This window comes from Bombus vosnesenskii, unplaced genomic scaffold (genome assembly GCF_011952255.1).
Source record: "Bombus vosnesenskii isolate JDL3184/JDL3185 unplaced genomic scaffold, Bvos_JDL3184-5_v1.1 scf7180000013295, whole genome shotgun sequence".
In the NCBI taxonomy this organism is placed as follows: domain Eukaryota; kingdom Metazoa; phylum Arthropoda; class Insecta; order Hymenoptera; family Apidae; genus Bombus; species Bombus vosnesenskii.
This window is the reverse complement of record NW_022882946.1, coordinates 7,123,487-7,139,316: the sequence shown is the minus strand read 5'-3', so window position 1 is coordinate 7,139,316 and position 15,830 is coordinate 7,123,487. Positions and strand designations below refer to the sequence as shown.

Genomic DNA, 15,830 nt, shown 5'->3' with positions numbered 1-15,830 from the left:
GTCTATTTCAGTATTATATTATTGTTTAAATTAGACTATTTTTTCAAGTTTGTATTATAATTTGCTCTTTCTTATTAATTTTACATATAACTGTATATATATATAATTCTTTTTGTAATGTTTTATACTATGAACACTTTTGTGAATATTTTAAATATTTCTTATTTGTAAAAATTCACATTCCAATGTATTATGTTTTAAATATTTTTACTGTATGTATATAAATAATGTATATAACTTAAATCATATATGTCGGAGATGAAAGGACACCGGAGCCGTCCCTCTGGAACTTCGGGAAAATCCGTAAAATCGTAATTAAAGTTTACAGTCGTAATTAAACAATTTGCCGTTATTCTGCCCAATTGTACTTGTTTGCGATTTGTGATAATAAACTTGGGCTCAAGGCGACCATTAGTCGCCGAACGTAGCCGCGGTCAATGGGACGGGCGCTTCGCCTAACAAAGGTGTGGAGTTATAGTATGACCCTCATTAAAAGAAATACCAATAGAGGTACTTGACAGTAAAACATTCCAACGGTTCCTGAGGACAATGAATACCTGATGTTGAGGCACGTACACAGCACAAGTCCAGTTAGCCCGAGGACCCGCTATAGACGAATCCGATGATCTCGTGTCCTCAGACACACCCCATCATAGTTTTCCTCTGTGGCATCATTGGGACGAAAATTCATTCTTTCCTGAGATCCCACCGACGAAGGGAGCAGCGCCTGACGATCAGTGAGTTTGAGTTAGAGCAAGTATATCTTTCATCCTGTTGACCGTGGATTCGTCATCGAACCTAAGACCAACGTCACTAACATCGCAAGTGCCCAACCACCGCTGTTGATTGTCAAATCAGTGGTGTCCATACTCGTAGCATCAGGCCGTATCTTCGTTATCACACAACGATGGCCAATTCTAAGGGAGGTCCATCAAACGCCCACAACCCTGTTCCTGACTCTTCTCCGACATATATGTATGTAATTTCAAATTTTGTTTCTTACCTAAAGACTGGTGAAGTTAGATAATGAGAGATTATCTGTACCATCTATGATACCTGATATTTATATGTGCGTGGTTTGTAAAATAAGGTCTAAAAAATCGTGAATGTACCTATGTCTATATTATATGGAAGTTAATGCCCTAATTTTAAGTAGAAGAACTATTTAAATTCAAGCTTGACTGTAATGAATTTAAAAGAGGTCATATATATTTATTAATTGATGTAATTAATATTTGAAGGCGAATAGAAAGTAGAATCCTTTATTTGTTTAATATATGTTTTATTGATAAAAAAGGTTAGATACTAAAATTTGATGCAGCATTAAATTTATAATGTACACTCAGTACAAGTACCTCAATAAAAATGATATGTAGTGTGTATATGTGAAAGAAATAATAGAAATATTATTACATTCATAAGATGTATGAATGATCATAAATATTAATGCAAGGATAAACAAGAAGAATAATCTAAATTGTAATAAAAAAATATCTCTAATATTAGTAAAGTATAAAATAATCTACGAATAAAAACTAAGTTTTTTTAAACAATACAAGAGAGTTTTTATACCTTATAATCACTATTTAACATTTCATGGGAGTACCATCGGGATATGTCGGCATTTTTGGTTTGCAAATTTTTGTTCTACCATTAGAACCATATACAATATTGCAAGAGAATGTAAAATATCCACAAGTTGAACTTTTCGTGTAATAACGATGTTCATACTTTCTTGGTGAATTTCTACCATCTAGTTTACCAGCAATGCTGTTTGTTATTGTATAATAACTTGGTTTCATTGGTACATTAGAATTGTATTTCGGATATTCTGTTGAAGTTTGATATCGGATTTGTGGAAAAGTATTTTTTTGCTTTTCTTTAGATGCAGCATGACTTTCTATTAATCTTTCATGATTAGTTTTAAGAGATCTGATTTCTGAAATAGGTGATTTATTTTCGTAAGTTAAATTTGGTTCTTTTGGAATCAGGGAAACTGTTTGAGATTGAGATTTCCCATCGCCATGAGTAATGATTTTATCACCAGCTACAGATATTACTCTACCACGAAAGCCAGGTGGTATAGTGTACCTTGATTGTAATGATTGACCAGGTTGGAGGACATCACCAACTTGTGCTGCATTAGTATCTTGTTTCACGTGAACGTCATACTGATTTCCAGCTGCAACATGTAATGTTTGTAATTGATAATTACTATTATTTTGTTCTGCAGCATAGCTTTTTGAAATCTTCGGATTCATTGAAGTTTGAAATGATGACATGTCATAATCTTCACCATTATATTCTTCTTCATAATCATATACTGAATCATCCAGTTGGGACTTCTCAACAGATTGATCTGGTTTACTAGTAATATTTCGTGAATTGTCATCTGGCTTAGTAAAAGTTCTTCTTTGGAAACTAGAACTAGTTTGTAAACCTGACTGAAGTTTGTCTTGATTATATTCATTATCTGGGGCTGTATTTATCCTTTCACTACTATTCTTCTGTACAATTTGTGGTCCATAAGATGGTTTGAATGGTTTAAATAGCTCACTATCCGTAAGATTGAAGTTGAATGGCTTTCTAGAAGTTGCTGCACCAGATCCCGATCCTGCTTGTGCAGCACCAGTATAAGTAATTCCATATTGGAAAGATCCTTCAAGTTGCGATTGAGATTGACCTGTATATGCTCCACTTTGAGCGGAGGCTGTTCCACCTCCGCGGAATGGTTTCGAATATCTTTCAATTTTTTCATCTGCCTTAAGATATGGTTGAAAACCAATTTGAGCTTGACTTGAAGTACTTCCTTCACCATTTGCTTGAGCATCTGCCATTCCACCTTTGGAGCTTGCTTGTACTTGGGAATTTGTACCATGATTCCAGCCACTACTTTGTGCACCTGTTGTTGTGGCACCTAATTCTGAATTTAATTGAACTTGTGTTTGACTCTTTCCATAACCACCAACTCCTTGAGCATTGCTTACTACACCTCCTTTACCACCATTAATTTCAGCTTGTGCACTTTTATTTATGTCAGTACTACCAGCTTGAGCCGAGAATGATCCAGAACCACTATAAGTACCTGTTACTTGAGATTGAGCTGTACCTTGTTGAAACTTGCCTTGAGCTGATGCGCTTGCTTGAGTACCTGAATCTGTTTGTTTTACAGAACTAGATGCTTGAGAATTAGAGTTATCATTTTCTACAGGTAAAAGATTACTAGGTTGTTGATAATATTGAGGAATCTCTCCAGTATTTGTTATGGATCTTATGTTGGATGGATACTGTATACTACCAGGATATTGTCTGATACCTTGTCCTTCACCTGGGTATTGTTCAATTACTTGTCCATGCCCTACAAGACTTGAAGTTAAAGCTCCTTTATCTTGCAATCTTGAACTGCCAGGATATTGTCCTTGAAATGGGTAGCTCGGCGGTATTATTGCACGATTTTCTGAATATTTTCCTTGAAAAGAATCTCTTGTACCATCAAGATTACTTGTTCCTGGTGCAGTACCTGTAGAATAGGTAATACCACCACTTGGAGCTGTGACAGATATTCCTGGTATAATGTCTCCATCAATCTTTCTACCTGGTATCACGTTTCCTGGATAATGTACAGTTTCTCCTAATTGACTTGCTGGTGGTGAAATACCACCGCCATAAACACTTGTAACATCAGCAGGACGACCAGGAAAAGTCCTTGGTGTACCTGGTGTTCCAAAAAATTGTGTAGGGGACTGTCCACCGGGATACACATTAGTATCTCCAATTGCTTTTGAGTCTGTTATAATTTGGCCATGAAGAGTATCTCTGGTATCTGGTACAGTACCACTAGTATAAACACCACTCGGGTAAGGTACACTACCACCAGTTACAGTACCAGGTACTCCTCCAGGATAAGTAACATCATCACTAGTCGTAGTACCAGGTACACCCCTAGGATAAGCTATGCCACCACCAGTTGCTGTACCAGAAATTATTCCAGGGTGTGCTATGCCACCAGCAGTTGTAGTACCAGGCAGACCTCCGGGATAAACCGCAGCATCACCAGTAGTAGTACCAAGTACACCTCCAGGATAAGTTACACCACCACCAGTTGTAGTACTAGGTACAGGGTAAGCTACAGTACCGCCAATTGTGGTACCAGCCACACCTCCAGGATAAGCAATGTGACCAGTTGTAGTACCAGACACACCTCCAGGGTAAATTGTACTACCACCTGTTAAAGTTCTAGGCACTCCTTCAGGATAAGCTACACCACGACCAGTTGTTGTACCAGGTGCACTTTCAGGATGAACTACACCATCACCTGTTACAGTACCAGGCACTCCTCTAGGATAAGTTACACCACCACCAGTTGTTATACCAGGAATGCTTCCAGAATAAGCTATACCACCACCAGTTGTTGTACTAGGCATACTTCCTGGGTAAGTTACACCACCATCAATTGTTGTACCAGGCATGCTTCCAGGATAAGCTGCACCATCACTAGATACACCTCCAGGGTAAACTGTACCACCAGTAATCGTAGTACTAGGTACACCTCCAGGGTAAGCAACATCACCACCAGTTGTAGTACTGGGTACACCTCCAGGGTAAACTGTACTACCAGTAATTGTAGTACTAGGTACACCTCCAGGGTAAACTGTACCACCATCAATTACAGTACTAGATACACTTCCAGGGTAAGCAACACCACCACCAGTTGTAGTAATAGGTATATTTCCAGGGTAAGCAATACCACCACCGGTTGTAGTAGTAAGTATACCTCCAGGGTAAGCTACACCACCACCAGTGGTAGTACGAGGTGGACCTTCAGAATAAGGTATACGCCTACTTATTACAGTACCAGGCAAACCACCAGGGTGAACTGCACCACCACCTGTTATAGTGCTAGGAACTCCTCCAGGATATGCTACACCACCAGCAGTTGTTGTACCAGGTACAGTTCCTCCAGGTACACTTCCAGAATGGACTACTCTACCATCAATTGTAGTAGGTATATTTCCGGGATAAATTGTGCCACCTACTCTTGTTGGGTATGATGCATCACTACCAGTTGCAATGTCAGGTATACGTCCAGGATACATTGCACCTCCACTAAGGTAAGGCATGTGGTCTCGAACTGTACTAGCAGGTATTTTACTAGGATAAGTTGTACCCATTCCAGGAGTGATCATACCAGATTGTCTAACAGTATTATCTCCTGGCTGTTTGATTGCTGAAGAAGCATTAGTTAATGTACAATAGAAAGTTCGAAAAATTCAGAAGATTGGAATGAAAATTCACTGATATGTTATTCATTGTGCATATAACGGTATGCAAAATTGTGTTTTCGGATAGCAATATTTACAATACCTGGAATTTGAACATATCTATCTGGAACATTTTCATCAGTATATTTGGAACAATCTTCACATCCATTACTACCCAATGACATACTTTGTGCTTGCCCCATACCATTGCTTCCAGCTAAAAATGTTTTGCAATAACAAAAATGCAAAAAATCATGCAATAACATAGTAAAAATGTTTTCTTAATTACGCACTAACAACTGCGCGGGAAGATTGTTGAGTAGCTTCAGCCTCGGCCTTGCCTTCTTTCTGTTCATTATTACCGATACTTAAGTATTGAGATTGTGTCTGTCCTCGAAATTTTCCTGGAGATGGTTGTACTTGACGACGCAAACGATTTTGTTTAAAGTTTTTATTAAGCTTCTGCCTTTCTTCAAGCGCGACTTGTCTCTTAGCTCGACTTATCAGTGGTGTTAGAAGTATATCAGCTACTCTTCTTGTTACGATATCATTTTCATCCAGGGGAAGTATATTAAAAAAAGGATCTATCGTTTGTTCGAATATTGGAATAGTTTTTTGTAGTAAAATAATTTTGTGGTCATTACAGAAATCAACTATTCTAGCCCCTGCAATTTTCCATGCCTGTCAAAGGTAAATTATTTTTTGTATTATATAAGTAATAATAATGTTAACAATATCAGTAATGTGTTACCTCTAATTTTGTCAAAACTTCGTTTGGAGCATAAAGAACTTTTGATGTTTGCTTCTGTTCAATTCCATTTTCTGAAAATCCTTCTGCAGCGATATTGTCTTCTAGTTTCTCTACATAGCAATTGTTTTCTTCTCTATCTTTATATGCACTAAAATGCTGTAAGAAATAAAAATTATAAAATATTGTTTATATAATTTCGGTGAGTAAAAGTTCTCATTACCGTTTCATAATCAGTAAATGTCCATTGCTTCTTTATTAAGTGCTTGCTAACATTCGGTATTTCAAAGTCATCATAGATGGAGCGGTCAAAGCGTTTTTTTTCCTATGAACGAAGAATGAAAATTATTAAGGGAATTATTGAGATTAAAAAAGTACGTAAAACGAACAATATAGTTTTTTATAAGATAATTTTTAAATCTAAAAAAATTGTTTTACACTTTTTACACTTTTTACACTTTTTAAATACAATATTCGAATCTTAATCTCTTCAAAATGTGTATTACTTAAATTTATTTCTAAACAATACATAATAATTGATAACATTTTGTGATAAGACAAACAAAATAAAAGGAGACGTAAAAGAAAAGAAAACTAATCGAATATAGGAATTAGGAACGGGTCGAGTTGATTTCCTACCAACTTATCTTATGAACTTTGATCTCCAAATCTTTGGCCTCTCAACTAGCTAGAGTCACACTAATATTTAATTTGTATTAAAAAATTGAGTAAGTCTTATTCGAATTGGGAAAGGTACATAAAGAAATTCATTGTATATGAATTATTCATTATAATAAATTACGTACTTTTCTTATTATCTGACTTAGATATTAATATACTCTATAATGTGTCTACAATATTTTGATTTGTAAATAATTTAAAAACGAATATATTTAATTAGACATCCATAACTTTTTTTTTATGAATATTTTTAAACATGCTTTAGATTAAATTCATTCGTTGCGAGCAAATGTTTTAAAGATTAAAAAATTAAAAAATTGAAATGAAAAATAATGGATGACAACTTACATAGTATTTTGAGAGTACTGATCCCAAGAAGAAAACCAGGATGACAAGGATCGGTCGCATGGCTCCAGTTTACTTTGAGGCCTTCGCTGCGACTGTTGGCTTCTATTTAGCGGTAGTTCTAGTAAATTCATTCGCCGATTCCCTCCAAATATGTAGTACCTCTTCCCTGTTTTTCTTCTTCTTCGGCTTACTTACACTCGATCTTGCAAAGAGATCAAGAAGTATGAGGATTTGAATTGAAGCTTGGGTGGGGGAATAGTTTGATAGGGGAAATTCTAAGAAGCGTGGGTATGTAAATCGTGATATGAAGTGCGTCTGCAGTCTTATAAGCATCACGTTATCTTATGTCGTCTCATGATGTCCAGATCTCCTTACCGGCATGTTTTCACAAGCATTTTTATGCTTTTATAATAACAATATTCATGAAGTTGTGCGGAGAATCTTTAGAATATATGAAGAAATAATGGAAATAAAAGACAAACAAAGTCAGATCTAGGCCATTTTATCTAATTCATATTCTTTGAATAGCTATTCATTTATTTGTATTCAATTTATTACAAATTCTATTTTATCAATTACCAAGTATTTAGACCAAACTTTTATTAAAAAAAGCTACTTGTATTGCTATACAGGAATACATATATAGTAAAAAAGATCATTAAAATAATATACCCATTATTTTTTGTTTTTAGTATTTTTTATTTGTTTATCAACGCCAACTTAAGATGACACCTTTTTTTTGCTTTGATCGCACATAGTATTTTGAAGATGATATTCCTATTTACGCAAAATTACTTTTGGATAAGAGTAATCTATTTCACCATACCATTTCGCTGCCTTACTTTCCAAGACGCAAATATCTTTCTAATCGTGCATGATATCGCCTAAAGTCAGTTTATGTGACCATCATCGACTGACTAAGATAGATGTGTTCCCCTTCATTGCCCTAATTATAAACTCCAATCCATTTGGTAAATACAGAAAGTCGTTGTTTGCTCTTCTTCGAAGTGTTATTAAACTATCGCATAGTTCATCAGCAATAGAAAAAGTTGGATGAGTAAAAGTTGGATTATTCGTATTTGGCAATTATATTAATACGCGCTATATAGCTGTCTAATTATGAAGCTGTGTTAAGTGAATCTTTACCATAAATATATTTTTTATTCTTTGGAAAATTTTTCGACTATAACTGCGTATAAAAAACGTAGCTAACGTTTCTTGAATAGTTCCGTTTTCCTTCTCTTCCATTTTAGAATATGAAAAAAGCAAAATATAGATAAAAATTAATAAGCAAAATTGTAAGCAATTAAAACTAGAATGGGTTTTTACAAAAATATTATACACACTATCAAGTATATATAGCTATACGTATATTTTTTTCATTTTAATAGATATGACTTGCACAATTCGTAGAAAAATTGGTAAAATGTTTGCTTAGGCACTCCAATGTACAAATGGTACATTACATACGTAAAACGAAAATACATTACAACTGTGTTAATTATTAGGACTATTTGTGACATTCTAGATATATACTAATGTATAATGTAGGGAATGCTATTTACAACATGTGATTTTACATAACTATACAATATAACATTACATTTTGGGATGTAATTTAATGTTCTGTGTTTAATCTTCGTAACAGATCGATGACTAGGATACAAGTACTTGTGCTCGCTTTTGATTTCAGGTTATTACAAACACGTGTTCTAATGTATGACATTACTGTGAAAAAATAGATAAACTACGTGAAATCTTTATTATAAAACCGCTGCTATTCCATTTTCTGTGCAACCGTCCTCTTGTAAGTTTTTATTTTAGCCGAGAAAAGTAATTTCATTTTTCTTAAATCACCATGTAAGTAATTACGAAAAAAGATTAGAAAGATTATGAAAGATATGCGTGAACCATTTCATACATAATATACATATGCAGTACAAATTAACAAAAATTCGATGGGTTGCGCATAGAATAGCAGATCGGATTGGACTAGTTTACACTCAGATCGTTACCGATGATCGGTAACGTATCGAAAACAAAAAAAATTCTTAATTACATAATACGACCACTAGAGGGCTACTAGATTGCATATGGCCGTCGGTTCCGTTTATGAAAACTCGAATCACAGACAATACGCGTTCGTATTTAAAAACGCGATTAACGTACTACAATATAAAACTATGTGTTTCCTTAGATATATACTTGTAGAAAAATGTGATCCAAAATTACATTTATCCACGTTATCTGTTGTTTTAATGGAAATCCAAATTGCTATTCAATATTTTTCTGCTTTACTTTATACACTTCAATGATTAATTTTGCCAAATTTGAATTTGACCACCGTAATAAAAATATGTAGTTCAATGTAAACGTCTAACATACATTTTAAACAAGACGTTGTAAAGTTACAAGTTCTTGAAAAATGTAATTTCTTATATACAGATTGCTTAAACTAAAAATAGTTCTATTCTTTTCACTTATTTTTATACTATTTCACAATTATATGAATGTCTACATATAATTTGATTGGTATTCGTTGGTAATCTACACTTCAGTGTATTGTTAGTTTCAAGCCTCGAGGAATTTTTAGCTGCCTAGAAGAGCTTGGAAAATTTGATCAATGCAACTAATACTAAGATAGGTATGCATATAGGCACTGCATTTCACTTTAAATCAATAAATTAGTTTTGTTTCTTAATACGCGTGATATGTCTTTAAAAAATTGTAACTACGTACGAATAGTATTTAAGGCACAACACTAGGAATTGATAATTCACAATTTTATCGTTAATATGACTATGTGCTAGATGGTCCCTAATTAGGAAGGTGTGTGGAATAATATTCGTGATATAAGTAATCTCTATAATATTTCTTATCCTCGTTGAACTCATCTCAAAATTGACTCCATATACTTAACTATATAGAAATGGGTGTTCATTGCTCATAGAAAGATGTCAGTAAGTAAGATAATAGAATTTCAAACGTTTCCCATTAAAACTTAACGAACTTATCTTAATATTGATAGGAATGACACTAGTTGCTAGTAAGTAATTACGTCTTTGTATCTCTATGAAGCGATTATTTAATCATTCATATTTTTTGATGTAGATTGTAGTTCTTTCATGCTTATGATACACATTCAAACCCAGATTGAACGTTTCATGAGTATAAAATAATCTTTGGTGTATCTATGTACGATAATATTGCTATCGTTATTCGTTAAAAATACTTGCCGTAGTTTTGTTCTAGCATTTTGGACGAATATTCTTCTTTTCTTCGATATGCGGTTATTCTATGCAATAGCTAAATTAAGTGTCATCGTTGTCGGCTGGGAAAATGCGGAAGACCTCGCAGGGTCGGAAAAATCATAACTGTTAGAAGAGGTTTGACTGTCATTGTTGAAGCGACTAAGATGTTCCGGATTAGGAGATATAACGGAAGTTCTAATGACCATTCTGGACACACACTCTGGATTTTTGGTTGTGTTATCAGGTGCTTTCCTCTCTCGTTCTTCGCCTGGGGTTTTCTCTCTGTAGAAACGTTTTGATGGCGGAGGTGTCACTGATGCATCGGGAACCCTGGTGTGCCTAATGATAGCGGAAAACGCCGAAGATGAATTATTTTGATCGCGATTGAGACCCAAGCGAGGAACGATAACGCTGGTAGGGGATGCCGTGACGCACGACGTTGTTTGTAGTCTGTTCAAAGAAGATGCCAGCGGAGCACAGGATTTTGTTGACGACGATGTTGCTTTTTGATCGTTCCCATCGGCTTTATCCGCAGATGATCGATGATGCGCTCTCATACATGATGACTCTTCATGTTTGTAGAGATACGACTTCAGAGCAAATGCTTTACCGCAGCGACCGCATACATATGGTTTGGTGTTCGAGTGCGTTTGTATGTGGGCGCGTAAGTTTGACTTGTCAGCAAACGCTTTATTGCAGATCGTACATTTGAATGGTTTCTCGCCTAGTATACAAAAGGGAAATGTCGTTGAATTACATGGTGGGCAGGTAATTATTATTTGATAAAAATCGACGTATTTATATATTTTATTGGTTACGTAATACATCATTCACTCCATCAGCGACGTATAAAATAATATTTTTGTTTAAATTCTCACCTGTATGAGTACGTATGTGTCCCTGCAGGAGCCACGGCCTCGAGAAACACTTGCCGCAATAATGGCACTTGCACCCCTGGTTATGCGTTCTAACGTGCATACTGAACGCAGGCATACTGACATAGACTTTATCGCAGTGTGGACACCTTCTGGCTTTCTTGTCTCCAAGAGATCTATGCGTTTGTCGATGTCTGGCCAAATTAGACGATGTCGAGTACTTTTTTCCACAGTCAGGACATTCGTGATCCTCATTGTCTTCGGATTTCGACGTCTCCGTTGAAGTCGAGGTTGTTCTTCGGTTTTGACAGATAGTCGAGGGTGTGGACTGAATTGATTCCAATTCAGCTTTATCGAGCGAATTCTCAGAGGCTTCGAGACTTTGACGTTCCTCTTGCAACTGATGAGAATGAGGTGAAACGTGGATGCCTAAAACTGTGTTCCTCTTTGAACGATTCTGTAAAATCTCACGTTCGCACTCGATCCTCTCGAAGAAGAGTCTCGTTCTTTCACCAAGTGTCTGTTCATCTTCGAGGGTCTCTGGGTGATCTTGAAATTGCGATTCTTGCTGTTTTGCTCGTGGGGTCATTATTCTGCCGCATTTGTCCGAAAATTGAGCACATCTAGGCGAAGCTGGTTGCTGATAAATCACGTTGTTGGGATGAATTAACGTACCAGCGGCTGCGGCTAAGCTCACTTCTGCCAATTTTGTGAGATTGTACAATTCTTCGGGACAATCTGACGATGTTTCGCTGCCGCATTCGCTAGCGCCGTCAGAAGTTGGATGGTTTCCACTGTAATCGGCCAGTCTTACTCCTCTTTCAGGACTGAAATCTATGAAAGATCGACAAAAATTAGATTTATCATTAGTCTCTTTTATTCCTCTGCAAGGTATTTTTGTTATTACGAATTTTACGTTTAACAGTATGAACATTTAGACAATATGAGATATTACCACTAGACTATCACGTCGGATAATAAAATTGAAGGAAGTTCAAAATGCCGCACGTGGAAACATTTATCATTGTTAGTGGAGATTTCTACAATTTCGGTGCGTGTTGGCGAATTTCCAACGGAAATCTCGTGATCAAACTAAAAGAACTTCCAATTGATAGTTTGATTTCGTTGTACGCGGCTGTTTTGAAATTAGTGACATTCTTGTGCAACGAGGAAATGCATCATGTTCTGACGCCTCATTCTTTATAACTAGTTTTTAGGAAACGACGTTTCTGTATCATATATCAATCTCTTTGATGAAACTTGAAACAGGTGGTACCGCTCTGCGCATATTAACAGAAGCTTATAGAAAAATTTCGCTCAAAGAACAGAGGATTTCTTATTTCTGGAATTTCTTTTTATGAATTTAACTTACACTTTATGTATTTAAATCGTAAACCGTGCCGAACAAAGAGATCCATATTTATGACTTTGAATCCATGTATCAAGGCGCTTCGTGAAACACGAAGCACCTTCACGAGTATACCGCCTGCTCTGTTTTTGAAGAGAACAGAAATAGAGTAGCTATCTTTCTCTCTCTATCTTCTAACTTATTCTTCTCTCTCTATTTAATTCTTGTATTTTCTGCGTACCTCAATGTACACATACATATGCGTTTGTATGAAAGTTCTGGAGGGGTTGACGGCATCGCGACGGTATGCGTCGTGTTAGTTTCGTGACGCATCTAGCGTCTCCTATTCTTAAATCTGCATGATGTACCACCTTAATCACGAAGCAACGACCAGCAAATTCTCTTGGCTTGTGGTCAGAAACTTTGATTGACGAGATGGACGTAAGCAGCGCGAAAATTTTGCTTGCTCCGGCTCAAGTACCTACATTTACGTTTTTGAGGCGCTAACATTACCATTAATGGAACTTTCGTCTTAACCTTTGAACTTTCAATGTACTGTTTTCTCATAACTAAAAGTTTTTTGACGAATACATGAAACTGAACGCAAAACCAAATGGAACGTAATGCTGCATGTAAAATCGAACATAAAATCGAATTGATGAATAAGAAATAGCAATCTTTACAGGTTTTTCGACGAAGAGGACGCGTTAAGGTTTATTTTTAAAACGGAGATACAGCGCAGAAGATGAAAAAAAATTCCTGGCACGGGATAAGCAAGGAATATTCAAAGAGACAGTTACGAAAGCGGACGTACCTCTTCCGGATCCATCAAACTCTTCTTCGACTCCATTGTATCGTCGGTGGGTGATTAGAAATGCCCTCGGCATTTTCTTCTTTATTGTAATTTGCCTTCTTCTCTCTATTTGACTCTTGGAATCACACAAACCATACCTTAGATCTGTCTGATCTAACTTCACTGTCACACACGGTCACTAATTGCAAGTGTTACTTTAAGTTGAAGAATACCGCGAAAGAACGTTGAACCCCCGGATTGAAGATGATGCCGCGCGGTTTTAAGTAATCTCTCGCGTATCTTCTACCTGTTGCTAAACACGGGGGTGCGTCCGCCTCGAGAATTTCGGGCGTAATAGTTGCTCCGGCTAAGATTCGGGACTACATATAGCAGCGCAGCCTCCCTCGCCCTCCGCCGTCTCTTCGTCATCGTCTTCTTCTTCTTCAGCTGCTGCGCACCGCGTTGCACGCGCTCAGAAGGGTGCCCGACTGGCTCGTGTGTCGTCGCTGCTTCTGTTTGAGTGGTGGCGAAGTGTGCGACCACTGTATGCACATCCGTGTCGCTTTTTCAATCGAGCGTGAACGGGGACAATGTTGTGCACGAGTACACGCGTAAAAGATTGAATATTAAAAGCTCTTTAGATTGAAACTAATGACGATTTTTGCTTATTATCATTTTTTTATTTACACTCGCTTAGGCACTCATTTAAGTACCGACCAGAAGTTTCTTCTCTTATTTGTTAGAAATTGCGTTATGTTTGTTAGAAAACTGTAATGTTTACCTTATTGAAATTTTATGTAATTCATTGGGCAAAATACTCTTGAAAATTCGAGCACTTCCTTTACATAATATTTTATCAAAATTTAATACTGGCTGAGTTTAAAACTATCATTACGAGAAAAGAGAAAACAAAATAGGTCTCTTAATTTAAGATTTTTTCATTCAAGCTTCGAAAACAATTTTCGTTTTAATAAGTCGCCAAAATGTTATCGACTGATAACATCGTTTTGTGTGTTATTTGAATCCTTATAAGTTCGTTCTAATGTTTAATAGGTAGTTAAAGCTTCAGTTTGAAGTAATTCTGTATTTTTGGATTTGATTTGGAAATATAAGACATATTAGATGGTTTCAAGGTGGAAAATTATACTGAGCTTTTTTCAGCTGAATTGTTGCGCGTTCGTAAGGAAGCGTAACGAAGATTTATTTTTTCTTTGACGTGGGTCGAAATACGTGGGGGAAGGTAGGTTGGAGGCCTACGTATTCGTTTATCTGTAGGAAATGTCGACCTGTAGCTCATGTGCGGTCACTGAACACTTTGTTCTAATGTAATATTGATGAACCAGTAAGAATCGAACAAAGTGTTCTTATTACTGCATTCGCTTTAAGAAACTTGATGAGTTATGAAACTGCTTCCGGATGGACATGAACAGGTGTAAACATATAAAGTGCATTTAGAGTGCGTTAAATTTGATATGAACCGAGGTGCTAAGAGGCGTTGTCACGAAAAAGATTTACATCCAATTTCAATTAACAACACGGACGAAGCATCGTTTTAATGTAAAATAATTTTCAAGTCGTCAAATAAAATTTTATCTGCATTGAAGTGTTGATATTTAAGATTTAAAGGCACGAATCCAGAGAATCGGTAAAAACGAATGAAACAAACGGAAGAAAGCATATTATTGAAACGATATTTACCAGTTGGCAAATGAAGGGATAGCATTCTATTTTTGTGCGAAGCCACCGTTGGTAGACAGATTTTGTGGGATCCGTGGCACGCGTCCGATGTTCATTAACTGCCACTGAACCGAGAAAAGAAGAAAGGGAAGGGAAAGGAACGTGTGTCGTTTAGTATGCGGCATCTTTTGACCGTCATGACGGAGAAACGGAAAAAGCGCAAAGATGGCAGACGCGATTCATCGGGACACACAGCCTTTTTGCTTACGAGATGAGTGAAATTTCCTCGAACTCGATACTACAAGTATTTCGAGAAAACGATGGAAACCACACTAATAATATTATAAACTTTCGTTGCAAATGACGAGAAATCAGCTACAATTCTTAAACGTCTTCTTCCTCTTGCTTCGTAACCTTCCACGCTTTTTCCGTGGAATTTTTTAAAAATAAACATTATATTTTCATGGGAAGCGACTATCATACTTTAAGATACTCTGCAATGTTTTATTAATAACAAGTCGTTATTAATAAAATGACACTTCTATTTCAGTCACACTTTATCGATTATATATTCTGCACGATCGTATAATAATATCACAGATGATTTTGCTGAAAAGGGCTTTATTAATTACCTCGTTTCCTATCGATGTAACTGAACAATGAACCACGACGAAGGATTGTTGCACGCTTCCAGGTATCGAAGCATACGCGATAAATTTTAACGTGATTCGTAGAGCGCTTAAAAAGGAGAAAAATGGAAAGGAAAGCCAAATTTTCTGAGTGTGAGTGGCGTCGTTCGTGCAAATAGAGACTATGCAGCGAGAGACTATGCAAGCAGCGGGCTTTTT

The 15,830-nt window shown here is 36.4% G+C and overlaps 2 protein-coding genes across 4 annotated transcripts; both read right to left on the bottom strand.

Annotated features, from left to right (window-relative positions):
* Positions 1–1,269: 1,269 nt before the first annotated feature.
* On the bottom strand, positions 1,270–7,253 carry LOC117233266 (mucin-19-like). Of its 3 annotated transcripts, XM_033493398.1 has the most exons (8): positions 7,039–7,253; positions 6,233–6,334; positions 6,013–6,168; positions 5,555–5,942; positions 5,365–5,478; positions 4,202–5,227; positions 3,596–3,892; positions 1,270–3,520 (listed from the first exon to the last, which is right to left on the bottom strand). In XM_033493398.1, the coding sequence occupies exons 1-8, from the start codon at positions 7,096–7,098 to the stop codon at positions 1,587–1,589; spliced, it is 4,077 nt and encodes a 1,358-aa protein (XP_033349289.1). In that variant the 5' UTR covers positions 7,099–7,253; the 3' UTR covers positions 1,270–1,586. The 3 variants fall into 3 exon arrangements, with proteins under 3 accessions (XP_033349289.1, XP_033349288.1, XP_033349287.1); XM_033493397.1 differs by having other exon boundaries at positions 1,270–3,892; XM_033493396.1 differs by having other exon boundaries at positions 1,270–5,227.
* Positions 7,254–8,386: 1,133 nt separating this feature from the next.
* On the bottom strand, positions 8,387–15,724 carry LOC117233272 (zinc finger protein 134-like). Its single transcript, XM_033493406.1, has 5 exons — positions 15,615–15,724; positions 15,004–15,107; positions 13,327–13,847; positions 11,168–11,998; positions 8,387–11,013 (listed from the first exon to the last, which is right to left on the bottom strand). The coding sequence occupies exons 3-5, from the start codon at positions 13,397–13,399 to the stop codon at positions 10,334–10,336; spliced, it is 1,584 nt and encodes a 527-aa protein (XP_033349297.1). The 5' UTR covers positions 13,400–13,847; positions 15,004–15,107; positions 15,615–15,724; the 3' UTR covers positions 8,387–10,333.
* Between the last annotated feature and the right edge of the window lie 106 nt (positions 15,725–15,830).

Coding starts and splice junctions, on each gene's coding strand:
- LOC117233272 (XM_033493406.1), bottom strand. CDS start 13,399: ATGCCGAGGGCATTTCTAATCACCCACCGACGATACAATGGAGTCGAA. Junction 11,999..13,326: donor GTTTGATGGATCCGGAAGAG/GTACGTCCGCTT, acceptor GATCTTTCATAG/ATTTCAGTCCTGAAAGAGGA. Junction 11,014..11,167: donor ACACATACGTACTCATACAG/GTGAGAATTTAA, acceptor TTTGTATACTAG/GCGAGAAACCATTCAAATGT.
- LOC117233266 (XM_033493396.1), bottom strand. CDS start 7,098: ATGCGACCGATCCTTGTCATCCTGGTTTTCTTCTTGGGATCAGTACTC. Junction 6,335..7,038: donor CAGTACTCTCAAAATACTAT/GTAAGTTGTCAT, acceptor CTTCGTTCATAG/GAAAAAAAACGCTTTGACCG. Junction 6,169..6,232: donor CATTTACTGATTATGAAACG/GTAATGAGAACT, acceptor TATTTCTTACAG/CATTTTAGTGCATATAAAGA.